The sequence below is a fragment of the Myodes glareolus genome, chromosome 7 (assembly GCF_982192425.1).
Source record: "Myodes glareolus chromosome 7, mMyoGla1.1, whole genome shotgun sequence".
Taxonomy (NCBI): Eukaryota; Metazoa; Chordata; class Mammalia; order Rodentia; family Cricetidae; genus Myodes; species Myodes glareolus.
Window position 1 is genome coordinate 20709025 of NC_142032.1, and position 26936 is coordinate 20735960.

A 26936-nucleotide genomic window follows, 5' to 3' on the forward strand; every position below is an offset into this window, starting at 1 on the left:
GATAGATCTGAGGTCAAGAACAACTTGGTCTACAAAGTGAGTTTCAGGCCAACCAGGGCTACACAGTAAAAATCTATTTCAAATAAATAGCTGTTTAAATCCTACAAAGTTTAATGTTTTTAAAGAATGTTTAAATGTGATAAGTACTAAAAAGAAAATATATTTGAAAATCGAGTCTAATTTTTATTTAACAGACTTTAAAAATAGAGTCTAAAAGTCTATCTAGAAGACTAGTTTTCTACCCAGTACCTTTTCTCTCCCCTTCCTATTTACTCAAGTCTTGCTCTTTTAACTATGAAATTACAATTTCTTTTCTCAGAAAGTCTCCTGAATTTGTTTTCTAACTCCCAGCCCCATAATACACATAGAGAGTGTCTTGTTTCAGAACATTTGTAATGCTGTTTCTCTTATTAAGTTCTGTGTAGTATGGACATAGTTTACTCTGCCCCCTCATTCACCATCACTGTGTCCCTGTGTACAAATACTCATAAAATATTTAGCTTAATGACTAAATTAAAACACAATCCAACCAAATCATCTTCTAAACTAATGACCCCAAAGTAAACAAAGTCTATTCTTCTTATAAATCAATATGCCTTTAGTTGGCAGAGAACATTTTGGATTAGTATCTATGAGTCACTGAGTAGCTACTTCCTTATCAACCAGGATCTCAAAATACAGGACTGACCTCTGTGTTATTAGTTTCTACCAACACTTAACTCTTCTTTGCTTCTTCCTTAACTGGGCACATTTATTACTAAGCCTTATTGTGTATATCTATCTCTACTGTGAGCTTCTCCTGTAGTTTCTAGGTATCAGACATAAGAGAATTAACTAAATCAGAGTAGGAAAAACAAGCATGCCCAAAGAAAACACCCAATTTACCAGAACACACTAAATAAAAGCTTAAACCACCTAACAAACTCAACTTCCACTACACTAATTAAATAAATTCCACTACTCTAACTAAGTATTCAGGTAAACACAAGGCCAAACCTTCAGACACTATCTGAATTATTTGCTGATTTGTTTTATGAAGACAGAGCCTTCTTTGTAACCCTTGAACTCATGGTCCTCCTGTCTTGGCCTCCTTTAGTGCCATTACAGGTATGGCTGAGCATGGTGGTTTATAGGGACAGCAAAACCCTTTTAAATCGTACTTTCTTAAAACTCTTATGGCTCAAAAAACACAACCCAGGTGCTCCAACAACCATGTTTCAGGCTTCCTACAGAAGTATCAAGGCAGCCCAGCTTTCAGAATCCATCCCCCACTGAAGGAGGGACAATGCCCAAGAGTCTTATTTCTTACTATGTAGAAATAAGACTTTGTACATGTAGCTTTGGCTGGTCTGGGGAGTTGGGGGAAGATGGACAGACGGTAGCCACAGCAGATAGAAACAGGCTTTTTATCATGTGTTTCAGAGTTCCAGGTTTTGAACTGAAAAAATATTACTAAAATTTAAAAAATACCATGTCAAACATGTACAAATGAAAAACAGCCTTACCAAATTCATTATTACTAATTTAAGATAGAATTATTTCTGTCTAGTGAATTTGGAAAAAGAATTTAGAGGGTAGAGTGGGGAAGGGAGGAGCAAGGTCTCACTAGCCCTGACTGGCCTTGAAATTCTCAGAGATCCACCTCCCTCTGCTGGGATTAAAGACTTGCATCACCAAGCCCAGAAAGGAGGGGGAGTGGGTAATGTTTGCTATATCCCCAACTCTAATTTTTTAATAAAGTCTTAAGTTCCTTAAAAGTGAATCTATATACCACAAAGTTCTAAAGCATTATCTACAGAAAAAACCCACTTTTAAGTTGGCATGGTACAGGAGGAATACAAGTTTGTGGCCAGCTTGAAGTACATAGCAAAACACTATCATCAAGAAATAAAAATATATACATATATAAATTAGAAACTTGAAAATTCATAAGATGTACTAGTTCGGTCAGCCTTAAAGGTGTTACTCAACTCTGCAGAAAATGAGTTCAAATGCAGAAATACTATTTTAAGCTATCCTTAGTTTTTTGCTCAGTCTCACCAAAATATTAACTACCACCTTAACACCTATATGTTGAGATAAATACTTTCTTTTATACTCTGGCTTCTGGTTCATATTTACTATAGAGTTCTCATTTTGTGCTCACTGCTGGTTGAGAAGGAGCTATACTCTTTTGGAATCAAACTCCAATTAACTTCAGCTAAACAATAACTTGGACTCAAGTTGTAGAATTCAATAAATACAGTCACATAAATATGGGAAGGGAAATATTCTGTATTTGTAAATGTCAAACCTATAAATTCCAAAGGCACTGAAAATCCCCATAAAACACTTAATATGTATGACATATCCACTAAGTAAATTTCATCGATATCTTATTCAACACATAGAAGTAGGAAATTTAAAACTGGCTAGGGGTATTAGTTCAGTGTAAAGTACCAATTCAGTATGTATCAAATATATCATCATGAACACTGGAGAAGTACTTTAACATGCTACACAGATTTGCAATTCCAGAGGCTAGGAGACAGGACAATAGTAAGACCCTGCATCAAAAACCAAAAACAACAACAAAAACAAAACAAAACAAACAAACAAACAAAAAAACCAAACAAAGAAAAAAACAGCTGCGGTGAGGGGGAGGTAGCTCATGCCTCCCTTTGACTCCAGCATTCAGGAGGCAGAGGCTGGCGGATCTTTGTGAGTTCGAGGCCAGCCTAATCTACAAGTGAGTTCCAGGACAGCCAGTACACTGAGAAACTGTCTTAGAAAACAACAACAATAACTACAAAAACAACAAAAACCACCCCAAAGGTACAAGGGATGTTTTAGGAACAGATGTCTATTAAATTTTATTTCAAGAGTGTGCTATTTAAAGTCTGGGGATGTAGTTAAGCGGTAGATGAACGCATCTAAGACTCTATGTTCGATCCCCTGTCATTCCCCACCACCACCACCAAAAAAGATTTTACTATTTGAACTCTTCAGTTTATTCAGACCATGTTTGTTGACCTAATACCATAAAAAATATATACAACTCTTTTTTTTTAAAATGAGGGGCTAGAGAGATGGCTGAGAAGTCAATAGCACAGGCCACTCTAGCCAAGAACCAGGTTCAAGCACATGGAAGCTCACACTATCTGCAATTCCAGGGCTTCTACTGAAACCTATAAACATGTGGCATTCACACATATAAACACACAGACAGACACACTAAGTAAAATCATTACTTAAAACTTTAAAGTTGTGAGTCTTTTCTTTGGGTGGATGGGGGGCAGGGGTTGAGACAAGGTTTCTTTGTGTAGCTCTGACTGTCCTGAAACTTGTAGACCAGGCTGGCTTTGAACTCAGAGATCCACCTGTCTCTGCCTCCCAAATGCTTGGATTATAGGGGTGTGTGTCACCACTGCTTGACCTAAGTCAGTTTCTTAACAAAGTAAATCCGAAAAATAAAAATTCACTTCATATACACAAAAGAGAAAAGAAATACATAGAAAAGATGGTGAGGGGCTGGAGAAATGACTTAGTGATTAAGATTGCTGGCTGCTCTTCTTGATGGCCTGGTTTCAATTTCCAGCACCCACATGGAAGCTTACAGACATCTGTAACAGTTCCAGGGGATCAGACACCTTCTTCTGGTCTCTTCAGGTACCAGGCACACAAGTGATGCACAGGCATACATGTAGGCACAATACCTACACATACAAAAGAACAAAATAAAATAAATTTTAAAAAAGATGGGGATACAGCCATATAAAAAGAAATGTCCCTGGCAGAATCGTAGACTGCATTTTTGTATCAAGTACCTGAAGATCCAAAAATATTCTACCATCTGAGACTATCCTTTCAGCATTCCATTTGGAAGTATATGACTTGTTTCAAAATCCAAACAAATACTACAGTAAACTATCTACCAATGCTTACACTTCTGCTCCTGAGTAACAGAAAGCACAACGGCATACTCCTGCCTATCCTTTATCATCTACTTATATAGCTGGATATATAGTCATATCCCTCAAAGAGTTCACTTTATTTTTATACTTTTTTAAATAAAAGAATCTGACAAAACTGGTGGCTGCTTAGTTAGACACAATAATTACTAAAAGTATTTGTAAACAAAATATCTTTATAGTTTTAAGAAATTTCTGCAGGCTAATGTCAAAGAGATAATACACAAAATAGTAATCATTTAACAATAACAAATTTTGTTTTAAAAATATAATTTAGAGCTGTAAGTTACTTCCCACTTTTCTCCTTTCTTCAGCTGTGCTTTGAAGAACCAGTTGGTATTCCCGCTCTATTTAAGACTCCGAGTGAATGAAGATAAATTGATGGTGGCTCTCTTGTATCTGGCATATATTAACTTAAAATTGTGGTAACTTAGTAGATTAGCTTTTTAACTGTAACAGACAGTTAATAAAGTACATTAATAAAGTGAAAAAAATATAATTTAGGCCATTTTGGCACACAGTTTTAATCCCAGCACTTCGAAGGCAGAAAAGGCAGATCTCCGGAGTTTGAGACCAGTGTATTCTACACTGTAAGACCTGTCTCAAAAAACAATCAACTACCCAATAGTTTAAACCCTTAGGAAACAGAAAGAGAGGGGAAAATGGTTTTTAAAGAAGAGGGGAGGTTTCAACAATTCTGAAACTTAGTTCATCTCACATTAATTTTTATTATATATCCACATTAGAATGCTCTTTGCTATTAATTACATTCTCTTTTAAAAGGTAAAAACCTACAACACAATCTTCTTCATAATAAGCATTTCTCATCAAGAGGACTCATTCTTTCAGGTTCCACTGATTTACTTTATGTGTATGAGTGTTTGGTTTGTAGGAATGTATGTGCACTGTATATACACAGCATCCATAGAGGTCAGAACTGAAGTTACAGAGGACACACACGTGCCAGAAACTGAACCCAGATCCTTGACAAGAGCAGCCAGTACACTAAACTACTAAGTCATTTCTCCAACCCCAGTCTACCTTCTTAGAAAAAGTAACTCCTTCCTTAAGTCTTCTAAACTGATATGAAAAATTCTAGTTTTTTATTGTCATTCCTCTGTTGATACAATTTGCTTTCACTAATAAAAGATGCTAATCCCTAGTCTGAATTTATATGTTAAATAAATTCAGGCAGAAGCTGGTATCAGGAAAAGGGGACCAGAAGGATAGTATCTTTTAGTTAAGAACGTACATCTGTAATCATAATCCATAGATTGTTATGAAACTGTTTTCACTAGATATATGTGATTGCTAACTCTCCGTCTTTTTATTTTAAGCAGAATCTTTAATAAAGTGATATTGGGAAAAGTTATACATAGTAAATAAACATACACAAAAAATGTGTATACAAGTCTCACAAAGAAAATCGTTTTATCACTTAACTCAAATTTAGTCATTATACGAAAGTTCTAGTATCTCTCAAAAATTGTTTTATTTTACCTTTATGTATCCTCTTTCCAGAAGAAGATCTGTATCTAGATGATATACGGTACTGTAAAAATAGTTTAATTAAAGATAGTCATAAAGTTTCCAATAGCTAAGTGGTAAGATTTTAGTACAGTGACCACTGAAAACTCATTAAATACCAACAAAACCTTTTTATAAGATTTGTGTAAGTTCTACTAAAGACACTTGAAGTGAAAGTGAACACTTTTAAAAGGTTTATCTAGTAATTATAATCAAAGATTTACCTACTTTTAAAAGTCTACCTGCAAGTGAAGAATCATTTTACTGTGATCAGACAAGCCCATTTAAACAAGTTGATGGCAACCCATGAAAGAAAATTAAGTCAATGGAAACAGTCAGCTTTAATCAAGAGAAAGGAAGACAAATAGGATTCCAGCTACTAAAAGAGTAGAAGTATTCTATTTCAGGCTACAGAATAAAAAAAGTAATCCTATACAGGTTACAGCAATATGGAAAGAGAAACCAGAATTATTCAAGTAACAAAAACAGATACGTAATCAGTAAAGAGAAACAAAGAGCACAGAAATGTAAATTCCAATCCCAGCCCTAGCAAACTTAAAATTATTATCCATCTTTTTCCTTCGCTGGCTTTTTGAGATAGGACCCTGCTGTGTAGACCAGGCTAGCCTAGAGCTCTCAATCTTTCTGCCGCCATCTCTGGAGTGCAGTGCTGGGGTTACAGGTAAATACTATTCCTGGCATCATACATTTAAGTTTATCCACCAGCCTCACAAGATGTATAATCATGCAACCCCAGCACTTGAGAAGTAGACGCAGAAGGATAATAAGTTCAACCAGCCTACACAGAGAGTATAAGATCAATCTGTGCTACACAAAACCCTATCTCCATTTTTTTAAAACTGGCTGTGAACCAATCAATAGGGGAAGGCAGATAAGAAATTGATGGTATCTTACAACAGACTGTAAAAAAAAATTTTATTTTTTACACAGACAGACACACACACACACACAGAGACAGAGAGGAGAGAAAGACATACGTATCAAATATGGTGTCTAAGACTTGCTTCAAAATAATTCAGTGGGAATGAAACATGAATGTCCATTATTGAACTGGATAGCTTGCTCAATGGTTAGGGGCACGTGCTGCTCTTACAGAGGGCCCGGGTTTGGTTCCCACACCTACACAGCGGCTCAAAGCATTCTGTAAACTCCAGTTCATGGTACTCTGATGCCCTCTAATACCTTCCACGGGCATCAGGAACACACAATGGTACACATACATGCATGAAGGTAAAACACTCATACATATAAAAATAATATACTCAGCTGTGGACCCTGAATGCTACACTAATGACTAATCAGGTAAGAAGTGTCCACTAGTGCAATAACGCCATGTCTGCTATGGAGGTAACCAACTGCTTTCTGATAACATTTGAGGCCCACTCCACAGAAGGAAATTCATGTCTGGTATTGTAAACCTAGCCAAAACCCAAGGCTGGGGAGGTCATAAGATCTAATAGGAAAGCCACTATTGCTGTTTTGCTAAATGGACATATGGTGCCCATCAAATTACCCTCTAACTATTTATATTTACACCCATAAATCAGTGCTTCTGTCAGCTCTGGCTTGAAAAGTTGCTTTTTGCAGTAGGTCATTGATGGTTCCTGAAGAGACTCACAACTGGTTGAGGTTCTCAGAGTAGTTGTTGAATGCTCAAGCCTAAATGAGATATAGCACCCCTTCCCAGGTTCAGAGAACATCACCCAAGAAGCAAATGAAAGACTTCAAGAACCAACATAAGAGGCCCAGTGTTGTAGAACTGTGTTCAAGGCATGAAAAATGTGCTCTTGAACTCATAAGCATATGTGATCACCTGCATAAGACCCACACAAAATGGGTGGGGCCTATAAGCTGCAGAGTATTTTTTAACTATGCAAGGATGGATTGCATTTGTTTAATCATGAAAAGATGTGTTGCTGCTTTACTTTGCCTGCCTAAGGCATCTGATTGGTGTAATAAAAATCTGAACAGCTAAGACTGAGGGAGGTGGTATAGGTAGGACTTCCAGGTGGGGAAAGTAAGTAGGAGGAGTTAACTAAAAAAAAAAAATGCTTCAAGAAGAGTTTGGTTCTGTTTACTTACATCTGAGATACTAGATTAATTTCAGATAATTCTAACATTAAACTATCAGGCCAGCCTATGCTATATAGTGAGACTATTCCAAAAACCAAAAAGAAAAGTATTCCAAAACCAAAATAGATACAAGGAAAGTATACATGCTAAACTGAGTTCAAGTTGACTCTGCAGTAAGATATATTACTAAATGTTTTCTAACTAACCAATTTTTAAAATGATTTTTTAATTAATTTTTTGAGAGTTTTGTGTGAGTTTTTATGCCCCACACGCACATAGGATCTGAGTATATAGAAGAGACCATGAAATCAACAGGTACTGGAGTTAGAGACAATTGAGAGCTGCATGTGGATGCTGGAAATTGAACCTGGGTCCTCTGTAAAAGCAACCAATGCTCTACATTTACTTATTTGGTATGACTTTTTGTTTAAGACAGGGTCCTCTGTAACTGAGCCAGTGCTCTACGTTTGCTGTTTGCTTATTTATTTGGTTACTTAGTTGTTTTGTTTCTGTTTTTTGAGGCAGGATCTCACTATGTAGTCCTAGCTAGTCTGGAGCTCAATATGCAGACCAGGCCTCCAAATCACAAAGATCTGCCTGTCTCTGCCTCCAGAGTGCTGGGACTAAAGACATGCACCACCATGACTGGTCAGCTAGAGCTCTTAACCCCTGAGTTCTCTCTCCAGTCTCATAACAAACCATTTAAGAAAAAGAGATTTGTTTACTTTTATGCATATAACAGTGTTTTACCTTATGACCTGGTGACTTTGCAAGTCAGAAGAGGACATCAGAACCCCTAGAACTAGAGTTACAAATGGTTGTGAACCACCATGTGGGTGCTGGGAACCAAGCGCAGACCCCTCTAGAAGAGCAACAAGAGCTATTAACCACACCACTGAACCATCTTCCCAGTAGCTAACAAAGTATTTTTTAGTATTTACCTTTACCTCCTAACATTTCTAAATAAGAACAATGAAATAGATGTAAGTTTTGCAAAAAAATATAAAATGCCAAGGAACTAGCATACACCTTTACCCTAGCACTTGGGAGACAAAGGTAAGTAAATTTCTCTGAGTTCAAGGTCAGCATGGACTATGTAGTAATGGACACAGTAAAACCCTATCTCAAAAAAGCAAAACACAAGAAAAAAGAAAAATGTTTCTGTAGAGAGAGTATGGTGGTAACAATGGGTTTTCTGACACTTTTTTTATTTCTATGTTAAATTTTAAGTAGTTAATGTTTACCTGCTTAATTCTACTTATCAAAAATCTGAGACAACCTAGTTTACCTCATCAGTTTCTGTTATTTGTGTATGGTTCAGAAGCTGTAAGACAAGCTGCCTTGCTGCTACGCTGCAGTTATTCTGTGACAGTTTCAGTACAATTAGAAGGTAAAATTGCAAATTTTTCTCTTTAACATGAAATTCTAGTCTCCCAGCACCAAAATTTAAAATGTTAGTCTAAACACCACTGGTTACATCCATTTCTTAACAATCCCTTTTGACACATCTCCTACAATTAAAAATACACATTACACAAAACTGAATCCTTCTGCTACTCTAACCTTTAAGAATTTTACAATGATTTCATTCACAAGTTCAGAAGAGGCACTTCAAATACTAGTTTTATGTATTTACATAAATTATGTATTTATGTATTTACAATTTCGCTGGCTTCTGTTTCAGAAAAAAAGATTGAGGTACTCAAGTAACTCTCTCCAACAAAATAGATGGAACGTGAAACAAAGGAAATAAAAACAAGACAAAAATCATTAGAAGCTGTCAATCAGTACTATCTGGCTTTCCTAAGTTGCCCCTCACAATCCATTAAAGCAAAGCCTCTGGATTGTCTAATTTTGTTGCATACCTCATCCAATGCTCAATTTCATCTTTAAGGCCTCACTACAAGTTGGACATGGGGGCTAAGGGTTTTCTACTGCAATTTAAGAACTCCAGAGGGTAAGACAGGAAGACTGCTAGCTCAAAAACTGCTGTGTTACACAGCAAGACCCTGTCTCATAAAATGAAACCAGAACATCATTTCCCCTGGGACTTTGTAGTGCATCAAACCTACCTAACTAAAACATCAGCAAACTCAGAGCTGACAAGAGGGCTCCGTAGTTCAGAGTACTAACTGCTCTTCCCAAGTGTTTGATTCCAAGTACCAACACAGTGCCCTCTCCTACCTCCTGTGGACACTGTACAAACAGGATTCAGACATACATGCAGGTAAAACACTTATATCCATACAATAAAAGTAAACAAATCTTTTTTAAAAATAGAGAAACTAAGAGTCACAACAAAATAATCATAATTTCCCATAAACGATTTAGCTTGTCAAGTTTCTAGTTTTATAAAATAAAAATAAGAATATAATCTTAAAATTTTAAAGCATAAGTCAGGCATAGTGGCAGAAATCTCTAATCCTTATATTAGGAAAAGCAGAAGTTGGATCTCTATGTTTGCTTTGGGGTTCAGGCCAAATCAAACATAGACAAAATTCTAAGACAGAGCACTTTACTATCCAAAACTAAGGAATAAAAAGTTTGAGTAAAGCGGAATACCATATTACGTAGTGATTGTTTTGTTTGTAATCTAACAAACAAAGCTTTCCTGAAGATCAGAGTGCAGAGCTAGTCATTAGTTAGCCATAGAGGCCAGGCAGTGGTGGCAACACCTTTAATCCCAGCACACAGGAAGCAGAGGCAGAGGTATCTCTGTGAATTCAAGGCCACCCTAGGCTACACTTGATTGATCCAGTCTCAAACAGAAGCAGAGCCACGTGGCTCACACCTTTAATCCCAATACTTAGAAGGCAGAAACAGGAATGATATGGCTGGGCGGCAAGAATAATATAAATCAGGAGTAGAAAGGAACTCAGGATACAGTCTGAGGATGCAATCTGGGGATTCAGTCTGAGGTTTTGCAGAGACAACAGTCAGAGGATTTGTGGAAACAGAATTGCCCCTCTGTCTGAGCATTGGAAAAGGTAATAATTCTCTAGTGACTGGTAGCTCTGCTTCTCTGATCGTCAGCATTAACCCCTATATCTGACTGGCTTTTTATTATTAATACCAATTAGAAATTTGTGATACAGTATTATCTGTAGTGTTTTTATGCCTTTAAAAAGCAGGAATTTAGAGCTGGAGAGATGGCTCAGCAGTGAAGAGCACTGGCTGCTCTTCCAGAAGACTGGGGTTCATTTCCAGCACCCATGTGGCAGCTCAACTGTCTGTAACTCAGGTTCTAGGGTATCTGACACCTAATATGCAAACAAAACACCAATGCACATAAAATAAAAATAGATCATTTTTAAAAAGCAGAAATTCAAAAGATTCAGATGCCTTAAAATAACTACTTTATTGATTCATACAGGAAAAAATATTTAAGCAACTCTTAATTGAAAACTTCCATCTCTGTTTATCAATTGTTTCACCCATTATTCCTCTCACAAGAAATGCTCAGTTTAGCTTTCACTACAGTACATCTATTTACATGCTAACCTATAATTCTGAGGGAAAAAAAATACTTCGAAGACATATATACTGACATGGGTCTAATATTCAGAATAAACAACCTAACTGCAAATTTTCCGGAAGACAAATGGTCAATAAACATAATAAAGGATGCCTAATGTCAGGTATGAACTCAAAGCAAATAAACTTAATGGCATACTAATTCATACTTACTAATACAGCCATAATTTCAAAAAATCAAAGAGAAAAAAGAGAAAAAAGAACTGAGCAAAACAGGCAATAAAAAAAATGTTGTTGTGCACTTCAAAAAATATTGGAACATTTAAGCAATGATGGTAGGAATGTAAAATGTCCCAAAACTTTGGAAAATAGGAAACTCAAAAAGTTAAAACATAATCACCTGAGCCATCAATTCCATTCTATGTATATATATCCACACACAAACTTGTACACTAATTCTCATAGTATCATTACTGAAACAGAAACATGTTAAATGCCCACCAACTGATGCATGTACACACAAATTTGGACTGTCCATACAATGTAATATTTATTGTAATATTATTGTTATAAAAAGAATACAACAGTGGATGCAAATGAATAAAAACGTTACATGTTACAACCTGAATAAAACTTACAAATATTATGCTATATGAAAAAAGTCAGATAAAAAGGCCAGAGTACATGATTTCATCTGTAAGAAACTACTAGACAAACCCACAGAAACAAAAAGCAGACTAGAAATTGCCAAGAGTTAAGTCACAGAAGAGCTGGGATGACTGCCTATGAGCAAAGGGGTTTCTTTTGTTGAAATGAATATGTTTTGAAATTAATAGTGACATGTACACAACTTTGTGAATTAGAAAGCAGAAACTGCATATCTCAAACAGGTAAATTTTGCCAGGCATGGTAGTATACACCAGTAAATCTAGATCTCTAGAGATCATGGCAGGAAGATTAGGACTTGGAGGCCAGTCTTAGCTACAGAGCAAGTTTGGGTCTCAAAAAACATATGGATTCTATTTTAGCTTTAATTTTAGGGTTGGATTTGGGATGCCTTCCTGTACACAAGAGACAGTCAACAAAATGAAAACAGCTAACAGTTTATAATAGAATTATGACTAAAGCAATGTGCAAGTACACACAACAGTTTTTAAAAGTGGGGTGGGCTATAGTTGCTGACAAATTAGAAGGTAGTATGTAAAGGAATGATGTTAAGTATTTAACTGTAAGTAAACACAGTCAGGTGTGGTAGCACACAATTGCAATCATAGCACTTAGAAATGGAAGCAAGAGAATCGGAAATTTAAGGTAGCCTTGGCTATAAAGTAAGTTTGAAAGCAGCCTAGGTCACATGAGAACCTGTCTCAGAACAAAAATAAAGAGTTTGGGGGCTGGGTGTGGCCAGTCACACCCTTAATCCCAGCACCTGCGATTCAGAAGCAGGTGGATCTCTGAGTTTGAGGCCAACTTGGTCTACAGCATAAGACAAAGTTAGTTCCAGGCCAGTCAGACTTAGATAGTGAAACCCTGTCTCAAAACAAAACAAGAAATACAGGGTCTCACTATGTAGACCAGACAGACTGGCCTCAATCTGAGAGATTAACTTGTCTACCTCCCAAGTGCTGAGATTAAAGGCATGCACCAGCACAACCAGCTAAATTCCACTTACATTTAAAAATTCCTTCACAAACATATGTCCCCTTCCATTAATCATGGATTGCAGCTTAAACTGACAACTTGTTCTTTTCCATTTTGTTCATATTTCTCAGGAATAAATACCATTTCCACATAGATCAAATTGAAGCTAAGAATGCCACCTCCATAAAGCCCTCCTGCCAAGAGATTTTTTTCACTTCTAGAATAACCCACACACCACTTATCTATACCATTATACTACACATTTTGACTTGTACAATAAGCTGTATATACTTTCTTTCTGTTTTCTGTAAGAACTAAAAGTTCTAAGGCCCAATTTTTGTAAGCAAATTTAAATTAAAACAATAAAACCCCAAAACAAAACCAAAAAACTCCTGAAATTAAGAGCAGTCACTTCAATTATCACCCACAATGTTTTTTTAATAAAGGCAGTATGTTTTAATAAACATTTAAGTGAATTAATCACTTAGCTGTACCTCCCATTCCTAGTAACAGCACTAAACTCCAGTTGCTAAGGGACTGGATAGGTACTCACTCAGAAGTGCCCCCCCATGAAAAATGCAATTATCAATTCTTTTGTTTGTTTGATTTTTTTCAAGACAGGGATTCTGTGTAGCTCTGGCTGTCCTGGAGCTTGCTCTGTAGACTAAGCTGACCTCAAATTCACAGAGATCCACTTATCTCTGCCTCCCGAGTGTTGGGATTAAAGGTGTGAGCCAAAATCCAGGCGAAATAATCAATTCTTACTATTAGAAAATTGCAATTCATTAAGGTTAAAAACTGGCATTATCACATACTTTTAGAATTGTACCTATAAACACATTTGACAAGAATCAGTTACCTGAAATACCTTTCCAGGAGTCAAAGGCTTATTCTGTCCTTTTTCAGCCAAACTAGAACTAGCTAAAATCGTACCTCTTTCTATACCAAGGAGAGCTTAAGAATACAGTAAGGTTAAGGAGATCAGACAGGCCTGGAACCTAGATGGACCCCCTCAACAGTCGCCAAAGTAAATAAACATCCATGTCTGAAATAACTGCCTGAACCCAGTACAGGTTCTGTTCCAATTCAAAGTGTTCAAATAGGTTTTGGTTTTGGAGCAGCTGGGATTTCAAGTTTTCAGATTAGGGATATACAGTCAGTAAAATTCTTATAAACATTCCAAAATCTGAAAAATAGAAATTTCAAACACTTCTGACCTCAAGCACTTTGAAGAGATAGATACTCCACCTGTATGAACTGATTCAACTAAACTTATCACTGACTTGGTGACACTTGTCTTCCAGACACCATTGACATCTTACTCCCTCCTTGACAAAAACAATAAAAAGGAAAATTAAATTCTAGAAATGACTGAAACTTCATTTTTAACCCAAGGTTGCAATAAATTAAGTTTCACTTAAAAAGCAAACACCACTAAAATACTAAGACAATCGACCAAGAGAATCAGATTTCTGATTAAGATAGAAATTAAGATTAACTGCAGAACCAATCCTACTAAAATAAGAATTATTGTAGTAGTAAACAGCACAACTTCTTTGAACTATATATATAGGCTGCTGCCTGCCCTCTAAAATACAAATCTCCTAACAACACTTAAAACGCTCCCCCTTAGAGAACAAAATTACATATAACAAAAGAGAAAATACAATGCCCAGCTGACTTTCGTTGAGCAACTATCGACAACTATTAGTATTTAAAGGACCATCTGTACCGTGGCCGCTGGGCTCCTGAACATCACCTAAAAAGTGGCAATCTGGAGTCCCAAGTACCCTCTCAGAAAACTGCTCACCAACTTAAACATTCTCCAAAGATGATTTTGATACTCGAGGAGTCTACAGGAGGATTTTTATTAGCCACAAAACAACATTTTGTCCAGAAGCAGTTATTAAACACTAATACAATGACTGATAAGAAAGGGGAGCTAATCGGAACACAATGGTTTTAAATCAAACAGCACAGAATAACTCATTGAAATGATTTCAACAAAAGCTCTATCAACACCGGGTTGCATTTCTCAATTCCACAGCCTTTTAAACACTAAAAAGCCCTTCAGAACACAATCAATCACTGAGTCAAACTAACATTACAAAAACTAGAAATCCTTCTAAATTAATCTTTTATATTAACCAAGAATTCCAAAAATGCCTCAATTTGATGTTTCTCAAAACCTGCCATGTACATTTTTACATGACGATGACAAATAACGTAATTCCTAAGTGCTTAAGCCCATATCACATTGTAACAAATGTGTGACAGGTCGTGAAAAAAACAAGCAGAAGCAGAACAGAGCAAATGATAGCTGGAGCGAAAAAGCCTGTTTCCTGCAGGGAGCAAGGCTTGGATTGGCAAGAGGGAAATTTTAACCTGTATTCACAAGGTATATCACTCCCTCCCAAAAAACTGCTCAGATCTTTGTTATTTTCCCAAGTATACGTTTTTTAAAATATACTTTTAGCCTTTGGACAATCTAAGTGGTATCAGCTACCTTACCACATTGTTGCCTGCTAATTACATTTGATGTTACAGTCTAAGTCCTTAATAAATACACATTTTCATAATGAAATACTGCAAAAACAGCAGAGCTTATTTTCTCTAAGTAAAGGTTACCGTATTTTTCACTTGTTTAAAGTTTTAGTTTTGCTTTTTCATCTACTATAGAAAACATCCCTTGTGGGACATTGTAAAGGGCAGACCCTCCTGTCAAGCCAGAAGGCTCAAACACAAAGACTGAGCTAACCAAGTGCTGTAATTCTTCCAAATTGAGCCTCTCCACACCCCCTCCACCCTTCCCCCCAACAGATATGTCTATTAAATCAGTGTCTGTTCTCCCCCTCGCACAACAAAGAGAACTTCTCACCGCATGAAATTGCCGCTGAATGGACACCAGAAAGCAGGATTTGCATAATTCCTTCCAACGAAACCCCGTCGGGAAGGAGGGGACCAGGGGCCCAAGCGGACGGACAGAATCTCCCAGGTTCTGCTGAGGAAGATCTGATTCCCAAGAACGTGCCCCACCGAGACCGGGGGCTGAAATTCCGGGCCTCCCCGAGGACTGGGCGTGGGGGACAGAGGACGACGAGAGGGCATTTCCCCACACAGCAGCAGCACCGAAGCAGAGACCGGGAAATAACAATGCTGGGGACATTCGAGTCAAACACAAGAACGGACAGGGGCTAGGGGGCGGCGGGTGGAGCAGACACCACACGGGCCACTTACTTTTTGGAGGGGGGTTAAATATATGAGTTAAGCCCTTATGGTCCCGCCGGCCGCCGCACTGAAGGAAACGGGACCTTGGGAGAGAAAAAAAGACAAAACACAGTGTGAGAGGTGCATCCCCGCCGCCCGGCCCCTCCCGGGCGCCCCCGTTCACGCTCCCTGCCCCCCGGGCAAGCGCGCCGGCCGCCGGCCGCCACGGAGGGGACTAGGGCGACCCCCGCCCGGCTCCGACCCCCGCCTGCCCGCCGCGCGCACCCCAAACACAAATCCGCACACACCGACCCGTGCGTCGAGGACTAACTCCCCGGCCACCGCTGCCAGCAGAGGAAGTGCAGCCGCTGCCCCCCGCGGCCATGACACCCCACTTGGCTCGCTCAGGCGGACGCGGGGCCTGTGACAGCTCCGGCTCCCTCCGCCCCCATCTCCACCTCACGCCTCGCACACGCCCGAGCGCCGCCGCGCGTGCCCGCGGGCACGGGGCGCGCCGCCGGCGTGGGGGAGGGGCGCGGGACGAGGGCAGGTGGGGGCGACCCCGCGCGTCCCGGAGCGCAGGCGGCGGCGGCGGCGTCCACAATGCGCCGGCGACTGAGGAGAAGCCGCGCGGCCGAGCCCTCCCCACGAGCCAAGGGGAGGGGCGCCGCGGCCGCGCGCTCGCGCTCCGGGTGGTGGGGGAGGGGGCCGAGCCCGGGAGGGCGCGCAGGACCGGAGCGCGACGGCCGCTGCCCTGTTCCCTCCCATGCACGGGCGGCCGCCGCCTGGGCGGCTCGGTCACCGGTTGAGAGCCTCACCTACGCGGTGGATGAGCTTGTGGCGCCACGAGTCCAGTTCTTGCCGAAAGCCGCGTCTCTCAACGGAGCATTGCTGCCGCCTACACACCCTCGCCATCTTCTGCCGCCCGCCCGGCCCTGCCTCCGCCGCGGCCCCGCGCACGCCCAGCCGCGTCGCCCGGGGCCGCGCACGCACCCGTGGCCTGGGCGTCGCGCCTTCCGCCGGGGGCGGCGCGGGGGCAAGGCCGCCCTCACCTCCCCGTGGCCCCGTGGTGGCCCAGGGTGGCCGGCTCCTCCTCCCGGCCGACCGGCGTCCCCGCGCACTGGCTCAGCGTCCCACTGCCCGGCAGCCCCAGAACGGCGCCTTCCCACGCCGGCGCTCGGCGCCCGCGCCGCCCTCGCTCTCCAGCAAGGCCACGGTTGCCCCGGCCCTCCCCGGGGCTTTTGGTTTTTAAACTAGTCCCATCTATCACTCCCAACCTGACTATCGCCCGACACCAACTGTTGCAAGTTCCGCACCACTTTTTCTCTCAACTTCTCGGTCGAAACCGCCCCTCCCGGGAGCGCCGTGAAGGAGCAGAAATAGGAATAAATGCCCGGATGCCCCTGGAGGCACTGAATCCCGAGTTTTTCAAAGGTGAAGGGTGTGATTTGGTTTAAAGTTATCGGGATAATTCGCCGATATTCGTAAACCCAATTTAGGAAAAAAAAAAAAAAAACATTGTAAGTCAAAGAGCCTACGGGGTCTCTACTAGTAAGACTGATCTTAGCTAAAAAAATCTTCAGCAGGTTGAGAAAAATTGTGCTAATAGAAAATAGATTTCAAACGACAGTTTAAGATTATTAGAAAAATACCCCCAGATCCGTAGTTCAGGGAAGGACTCAAACATTTTTATTAGGTTTTCCAGGTGCCTTCTGGGAAAATTAAACCACCTTGTACAGGGAGTTACATGTTCCGTTTAAACATAACACTATTTAATTACTTGATTTATATGAAGGAGGAAAGAGCAAGGAGGAAATAGGAAAAGAAAAACCGGAAATAACTCTATACCTATATGGCTGTTTCCCTAAGACCCTGGCCTCTTTCCCACCCTTAGAGTTTAAGGACAATGCATTCCTTCTAAATATTAAGTTTAGATAATCATTGGGGGTAAAATGAAATCATCACTTGACCTCAAGTGATCCGACTCAAAGATTCTGAGTCTGTGAACAGGAAGGGCACTTTGTGGCAAGTGTGACTGCCCCCGAGAACTATTTGGGTGGGTCTCTTGGGTGGGAGGGAGATGTATGGGTAGTAGACTCCTTTGTTCTCCACCCCATCTTAATGCCAATTAGATTTTCACAGTTCTCAAAAGCCTACACTGATTGCTGTAAGACTATACCACCAGCCATGAGAGATGGTGCATACCTGGTAAAACCAGCATTTTGGAAGGTTGACAGGAGAAAGGAGAGCAAATCCCAGGCCAGCCTGGACAGCATAATGAGACCCTGTCTCAAAACAAAGACTCCTGTCAAATAAACAAGCTCTTCAGAATTCTCTAGAGTTAATACTCCCTGAGTTTGGAGGGGGAGAAGATGAATGTGAAATGAGAACTTGCCTGGAGTAACCACGCTGTCCCCAATCGCTAGCAGGACACTCCCTTCCTCACCGCTAGATGGTGGGTTTCAATCTTGGGGATTTTTAAGCAACTTTCTGTGGTGGTTGGAGGAAGTGTTTCGTAAAGGTTTTTTGTTGTTGTTTTTAATATGTGAACCATGTGTAATTCTAAATCTAGTTAATAATGTCGTTTTTCAAACCACCACCTATGTTTTAAAACAAATAAATCAAGGGTAATAATTTCTCAACATAATCTCTCAGAGCAGCAGATTCTGAACCTTCCCAATACTGCAACCCTTTAATACAGTTCCTCATGCTGTGGTGACCACCAGCCATAAAATTATTTCGTTGGGGGCTGGAGAGATGGCTCAGTGGTTAAGAGTACTGGCTGCTCTCCCAGAGGACCCAGGTTCAATTCCCAACACTCTCATGGCAGCTCACAACTTTCTGTAATCCCAGTTCCAGAGGATCTGACATTGTCACACAGACTAATGTTCGCATAAAATAAAAATAAATAAATAAAAATGTTTTAAAAAGAATATATAAAAATTATTTTTCGTTGCTACTTCATAACTGTAATTTTGCTACTGTTTATGAATCACAGTTAAATATTTTGGGAGATAAAAGTTTACCAAAGGGACCAGGACACACAGGTTAAGAACTGCTGTCTTAAAAAAAGAGAGCCGGGCGGTGGTGGCGCACACCTTTAATCCCAGCACTTGGGAGGCAGAAGCAGGCAGATCTCTGTGAGTTCAAGGCCAGCCTGGTCTAAAGAGCTAGTTCCAGGACAGGCACCAATAACTAGAGAAACCCTGTCTCAAAAGTCAAAAAAAAAAAAAAAGATCTGCTGTCTTAGAATCTCAAACATATACATTTCTGGGGCCTGCAGAGATTAATCCTACATTGAAACAAGCATTCTTTCGTTTCTGTTGGAAGTTCAGACAGAAGATTTGGGGTGGAGGTAAATGGGAGGAGCAGGCAAAAGCCAGGAAATAAGTTCCCATTCCCAATTTAATGCTGTTTACACTGTGAACTCTATATTTCTATTTCATATATTTTAAGTTGAGAACCAACATATACTTGACTTCTTACAGTGATTTTTGAAAGAGAATATGGCGGGTTGTAATAATAACGGTTTATGCCAGGCAACGGTGGCACCTGCCTTTAATCCTAGCACTTAGGAGGCAGAGGCAGATGGATCTCTGTAAGTCTGAGGACAGCGTGGTCTACAAAGAAAGTTCCAGAACAGTCAGGGCAATATAGGAAAACCCTGTCTATAATGATGATGATGGTGGTGGTGGTGGTGGTGGTGGTGGTGGTGGTGGTGGTTTATTTAGTACTGACTATTTTGCTTCACCAGAATAATAATGTGAAGTAGGTGTTATTTTACACATTTTCCAATATAGGGACTGTTTTGAGTGTGAAATGTCCCCCATGGACTTGTGTGTGTGAACACTTGATCCTCAGCTGGTGCTGTTTGGGGACATTGTAGAAACTTTGGGGCATGCACCCTAATTAGCAGATACAGGGCTGAGCCATGTCTTGAGGGCTATAATCTGGCTCAGCTTCTCCCCTGAGCTCTGTGGTGGCTACCATGTACTCAGCAGCTGCTGCAGACTTCTGCCTTCCCAGAGACACCACCACTGTGCCTTCCTTGCTGGGATGTGCTGTGGTACTCTCTCAAATCATGAGCAAGATATGTGGTCACATATTTTGTCACAGCAATGAGATGTAAGAACCATGTGGTTCCTAGGCTTTCAGAGCAGGTTTTCAGGAAGACTGGAATAAATTGTAGTGGAGCACTAGAGAAGCCTAGAAGACTGTACACAGAGCTCAAGAGGCCATTCTGGTGGGAGCTGGGAAGTTTACGATGCCAGTGGAAAGGCACAGTCCTTTCTGTGCTCCTGGGGTTTCAGAGGGAAACAAGGGTTTAACTTGGGAACTGGGCCAGAGGCCATGTGGGTTACAGGCTGACAAAGAATCTGGCTGCATCTACCTATATCCTGAAAGTTTGAGTCCATCTGAGATTTAAAGTAATGGACTAATTTCTTTGGTAAAAGAAAACTTAAGGTAGCATATGAATTAGTCTGTGGCGTAGTTATGTTCACTTCCATTAGACTTCTAGATAGATGTGGAAAGTGTGCATTTTGGTGAGGAAGAGGTTTTAAACAATTATTACAAATTGAGTGGCTGCAAAGTAGAGGTAATTGTTAAATTGTAATTGTAAAATTAAGTAGAAACATACCAGCCTTTCCAGGAGCAATAGGAATGGTGTCTTAAGGGTGTCCTCTATCTACTGATGGCTCCAGGATGCCTTGCCCCAGTAGTACCATCTCGGAAAACTTCTTCCCAAATTCAACCAGCCAAGCACACAAAGGCCACTCATATATGCTTCAAGGGAGCCAGATTATATCTTGAGTGAGTCACAGAACTTAGCATTGTCCACAGTGTTAATGTTGCAGACATGTAGAATACAAAAGTTACAGGTCTATAAGCTGACAACATGACCAAGCACTCCATGGTATAGTTAAGGGGAAGGTTTTTTGTTTTGTTTTGTTTTGTTTTGTTTTGTTTTGTTTGTAGATAGGGGAGAGAGAACAGCCAGGCACATCTGGAAGAGTCCAGAGAGAAAGAACTAGACTGAACATGGCCATGAAAGAAACAGGAGGAGAAAGAAGGAGGGGGAAGGGAGGAGGGAGAGGAGAGGAGAGGAAAGGGGAGGAGAAGAGACAGGGAGCAAGAGCATAGCCAAAATAGCAGAATTATAAGGAAATTGCATAGCTTAGCTTGAGGGAGTTTGGGACAGGGGAGTAAGTGAGGACTAGGGTGGACTTTGAAAAGTGTATCACGGACTTTGAAATGTGTAACAGGTACTTGTGGAAGCTGGAGGCCCGCACATACTTTGGTACGGTAATAGGCACTACAGGTAGCCATCTGTCCCTTCTGCCAGAGGTTAAGGAAAGGACTTCTGGTAGAGGGGAACCAGATAAGATCGTGAGGAACTCTGGCTTTTATCTAAGTACCCTAAATCCTCCAATAGTTCAGGTTGAGCCCATTTCTGGATATTTGGACTGCCTTTTGGAGTTTGGGGAATGGGGAGTTAGTCTTTTTTGGTCCCAACAACAAGGTTGTGGAGGCTTGCGGCACATCTCTAGGAAGTTGCTGGGGCCAGGCAATGTGTAGCAGGGTCAGATTTCCCGAATGGAGCTCTAGTGTGGGCTGTGTGTGTAGCTGTGAGAGTGAAACTAAGTTGTAGTGCAGCCTCCGTGATATTGAAGATGACAGAAACATGAGACCTCTGCTGAGGAGAATGGGCCATATTGAGTGGAGGCAGCCCAATAGCAAACATACACACTGCAGGCAGCAGACCGAGAGGTGGGGCTACCCAAGCTCCTAGGAGCCTAGAGGATGCCACCACAAACTGAAGATACCTGACATAAAGCTGCAGGATTTTGGTTTTGTGATTTGTTTTTATTTGTTTCCAAGACAGGTTTTCTTTGTAGTCCTGGCTACCCTGGAACTTGCTCTGTAAACCAGGCTAGCTTCAAACTCAGATCCACTTACCTCTGCCTCCTGGGTGCTGGATTCAAAGGCTCGTGCCACCATGCCTGGCTAAGCTGCAAGGTTTTATGAACTTCTTTGGTCCAAGTCTTTCCATCTTGCGATCTGTGCTGGTTAAATTATTGTCATCTTGATACAATCTGGCAAGAGAAATACTGAGTAAATGCCCTCATCTGATTCCCTGCAGGCAAGTTTCCAGGGCATTTCTTGATTAATGATTGATGGGGGGGGGCCAGTTTGGGGGGCATGCCACCCCCTAGGCAGGCAGGTGGTCCTGGGTGTATTAAAAGCAAGCTTTGATAGTCACAAGAGGCAGTTCTCCATAGCCTCTGCTTCAGGTCTCCCTCCAGGTTCTTGCCTTGACTTCTTAATGGGTTGTACCTTTAAGCTAAAATAAACCCTTTTCTCCCCAGACTGCTTTTGGTTATAATCTATCACAGCAATAGAAACCTAACTAAAACACTACCTTCCTGCCTCTTCCTCTTGGGATCAAAATGTTTACTCCGTGCCATTGACTGTTTGATGTACGTAATACGCTTTTTAGCTTTACAGGGTCTCACAATCTTACGTTTTAGAAGAGACCTTGGACATTCAAAGGTTGGAACTGTAAAGATACATAAGACTTGTTGATGTTGAACTGAATACATGTTGGATTATAAAATGCCTCTGGGACCAAGGATAGAATAAAAGGTTTGAGCACGAAATGTCCCCCACAGGCTCATGTGTTTGAACTCTTGATCCCCAGCTGGTAGCGCTGATTTTTGAGTGTGGGCTCTTTAGGAAGTTGGATTTATCTGGGCAAAGTTAGTCCCTGTGGAGGAGCACAAGCCCTAAGGAATACAGTCTGGCCCCTGGATCGGGTCGGAACTTTCTACTTCCTGACTACTAACATGACATAATCATTCATCTCATTCTTCTGCTGCCACAGCTGTGAGCTGCTCTCACTGCCATGCCTTCCCCCACAGTGAACTTTATCCTCTGGACCATGAGCCTCAATAAACCCTTCCTCTTTCATGTTGTTTCTGTCAGAACAATAAAAAAAAGTAACTAATATAGGAATTCCAATCTCAGGAGTTAAACATACTTGTGTGACATTTTGCCTCTTGGCAGAAAATGAAGTTATTTTTGGAGTAGAGATTAACCCGGCCTGCTAGCCATGGCTAGTAATAAACGGAGCAATACAATGTTAGACACGGCTATGGAAATGGTCATGGAGCAATTGACATCCCTGGAAGAGGGATGGGGGCAGGGAAAGTCACAAGGGCTTCATGTAGGTTTCCACTGCAATCTAGAATTCCATCTCGAGAGGTGCTGGAGTATCTCTAGGAAGCGGAGGATAGCTGACAGGAGGAACTCCATGATGCAGCTTCTGTGAGCTCATCATATTCAGTGGGTTGGGACTTAGCAGTGATGCAGCTGTTTGGGGATTGCCCACACTACTGCGTGTGATCCCTCACCCATGCTCTGTAAGCAAGCCCAGTAAACTTCGGTGGAGTCGTACCGGACTCATGTAGACATTTGTTCACATCTTCCACAGGAAACATTAACACAATACTTGTCAAAACTCTCATCCTATCAAGTACCAGAAACAGAACCTTAACTAACTAACACGTGACTCCAAACCAGATTTGGTAGAAACCAGATTTTGCAAGCCAAGGACTCATTTAACTCTGTTGAGATGATGTAAGTATGGTTGAACAGTTGGACAGGGTCTTAACTACTCTGCAGCCTGGGCTTCAATCTGCTGCCTCTGCCTCCCAGGTACTAATAAGACAATTTCTGGCCTCTACTGCTTTGGGCAGTACTCTGGAAGAGAGCCTGATTGTAAATGTTTTCCCATTCTGGGTCCCCAGTTGAAACAACGGTTATTAGAGTAGGATCCAAGACAGAGCTTGGCTGGAATCCTGGCTCCACTCCTATTGCTATGTGACCTTGACAAGTGAACTTTCTGGTCCTCACTTTCTCAAGTGAGAAAGAGGATGATAATGGTCTTCAAGATGGAGTTTGAGTGAAGGTAAAATAAGGCCATCCATGTACCATACACTGTCACCGGGTAGCATGAGATGTCAGGGCCATGGACAGAGCTTCCTGTGTGCTTCCCCAGCCTCTAGGACCACAGGAAACAAAGGTGCTGGTGGTTTGGGGTCACTGTTCAAGTCAGACAGAATGAGAAGGAGTGGCTGCAGTGACCTTGGCCTTGAAAATAGCACTCCCCCGTTCTCACCATCCTTACTGTAATCCCCAAAGGCTAGGAAGGAATGGAGTGCAGAGAGAAATTCTGGGAGAAGTTGTTTCCCTCTCCATGGGATGTGTTTTGCAGCATCGAGACCTGCTAGTACTTTGTGTCTCATTAATTGGAAATGACACGTAGGGAAAGGGCTATAGATAAAAGGGAAATTAAAAAGGCAGGGGACTTCTAAAGGAAATACATGTTGATGAGAGACTGGGGTAGTGTTTTGGTGAATTTAACAACTTACAAAAAGTAGCAGACACTCTCTAAACTTTTTTTCATGTACTGTACCATTTACTCTTTACATCAGTTGAATCGATAATGAGTTTTTGTAATAGCAGATAAGTAATTTGTCCAACGCATCTGTGCTGTAGCAGATTTGGATTCAAATGCAGTTAATCGAATTGTGCAGCTGCTTGAACAATTGCATTCCTTTGCCCGCAGTACTGATAGGATAAATGAGACCAAGTATGAGAAGTAGGAGGGAAGCCATGCCACTCAGGGCTTGGTGTTTCTGAGGGACTACTGATGTAGAAGATCTTTTGCTTGGTGAAAGCCTTCCAATTTCTCTCCTCAGTTTGTCTGTGTTGGTGCCACTGGCATAAAATGTTCATGACCTTATTTTATGTTGTATGTGAGTGAAACTGAATCTTCTATAGTTTATTGACATATATTAGCATGTCAAAATTTCACTTAAAGTGTACATTTCAGGGGTTTTCAGTGTAGTCACAAGGTTACATACTAACACCATCAATTTTAGAATCCTTTACTCACCCTTTCATACCAACAACCAATCAATCTACTTTGTCACTTTTTAAAAATATTTCTATTTTCTAATTTTGCTTTTCTGCATGAGTTTTTTGCCTACGTGTATGTCTGTGTGCCAAGTGCATGCCTGGTGCCCATGGAGGCCAGAAGAGAGTGTTGGATCCCCTGGGACTGGAGTTAGAGATGGTTATGAACCACCATGTAGGTACTGTGGATTGAACCTAAGTCCTTTGGAAGAATAGCAGCCTGTAGTCCTTCCCAGAAGCTCAGCCTTTTGGGTCATTATCCAAACCACTGTCAAGTAGCTGTCAGTTCTTCCCACAATGAATAATAATGTATTCTATGCCAGTCCAATCAAAATCCCAGCAGGAACTCAACAAATCTTGTAGAATTCAATAGGGAAAGATCTATGAAAAAATATGCCAGTTTGAGGAAGGAAAAGAAAAATAGAGATGCAAATAACAGTGTTTTAGTGTTGGGAGCCTAGCACAAAGGTCCTTGCACCCACAGATCTCCAGAGAAACCAAGAATGTTAAGCACACAGGATTGTCTTTTCAGTGGGAAAGATGAAAAACCTGTTCTTCCATCCAGAAAGCTGAGAATTCAAGTGATTAACAGCCTGGCACTATGCATTATCTACTGGGCCAGTCAATCAAGCTCTTACAACCAGTACTGGAAGTGACTAGTAATCTAAATGACCCTTATAGCCAGAGGCTACCCCAAGCTCCAACAACCAGGACCAGAGGTGGCTAAGAGCCCAAATAACATCTCTGTTGTCTGTAAGACCAAGACCAGGCCAGACTTAGGCCCTTTAGCTATAACAGTTACTGTATCTCTAGAACCCATCTTGGAAGAAATGACGTGTACCCTGAGTTGAGTTTAAATGTAATTTTGTTTCCTTGAGCAACAGGGATTGTATTACACCAGGAAGCTTTTTTCCAAATTATACTGCCTGTTATTAGACTACTCAAAGTCTGATCCAGGTTGATAAAGTCAGCCTGTACCAGGTTTTCATTCTTATCTCTTCCTGTGGTTTGCCTCCCACTATGACTCAACCTGCAGGGACCCCCACATTTTAGACAGAGGTGAGCAGCCCAGATCCTCTTCAAGGAGGAACATGCCATCTACTACAGGGAATGTGGCCTGTCACGTCCAAGGACACACCCTTCCTGAAACACTAGGATGTGGTGACTAAGTGTGGGCCTGGCCATTGTAGCCTAATGGTTATCAGTACTGGTTCAAAGTTTTGCTGTGTTGACGAACCTGTGATTTAGCCCCCAGCTTCTTAGACTGTGGTTTGGGAGCCCCACACAGGGTGCTGTCACTGAATATGGCAGTCTCAAAAACTTTGGGAGTAGCAAAGTTCATAACGAAAGGTAACAAATCCGAGCTGTTTCTGGCACTGTTTACCCGTGTTGCATCACTCAGCTTCACTGAAGCCTGACTTCTGAACAGGCAGCATGTGCACTTTGCTCTGCACTTTGCTCTGCATGCCATCATATCACACGGTGTCAGCAAACACGGTCTCAGATTCAACATGAACTGCATTATTTTTACTGCACATAAAGTTTTCTACTCTTGGTGCCGGAGACATGCGTGGCTCAGTGGTTTTCCAAGTACCCAGACCATTGGAAGCTCACAACTTCCTGCAACTCCAACGCTAGAGGAATTTGCTATCATCTTTTGACTTTAGCCAGCACCTGCACACACACATGGCAGACACACAGACAAACACACATATATAAATGAAATTAAATATTTTTTAAAATATTTATTTATTTATCTATTATGTATACAATAGTCTGTGTGTGTATACCTGCAGGCCAGAAGAGGGCACTAGACCCCATTACAGATGGTTGTGAGCCACTATATGGTTGCTGGGAATTGAACTCAGGACCTTTAGAAGAGCAGGCAATGCTCTTAACCTCTGAGCCATCTCTCCAGCCCGAAATTAAATATTTTGAAAAGTATTTTTTTGCTCTTATAAAAACGTAATGAACCAGGCCTAGTGGTACATGCCTTTAATTCCAGCACTCAGGAGGCAGATGCAGACAGATCTGATTTCGAGACCAACCTAGTCTAGTGAATTC

General features: G+C 41.1%; 1 protein-coding gene across 12 annotated transcripts in view; it reads right to left on the bottom strand.

Annotated features, from left to right (window-relative positions):
• Positions 1-26936, bottom strand: part of Lcor (ligand dependent nuclear receptor corepressor) — a 155889-nt gene that overhangs the window by 109142 nt on the left and 19811 nt on the right. For 2 of the 12 annotated variants that reach the window (XM_048452874.3, XM_048452872.3), the window contains exons 2-3: positions 21852-21988; positions 15924-15997 (exon numbers count right to left, since the gene is read on the bottom strand). Coding sequence is in view for 4 of the 12 variants with exons in the window: in XM_085693927.2 (XP_085550053.2) it covers positions 15924-15997; positions 16202-16278 (151 nt within the window). In the remaining 8 variants the exon portion in view is untranslated. The other 10 variants (XM_085693930.2, XM_085693933.2, XM_085693937.2 and 7 more) reach the window with 9 other exon arrangements.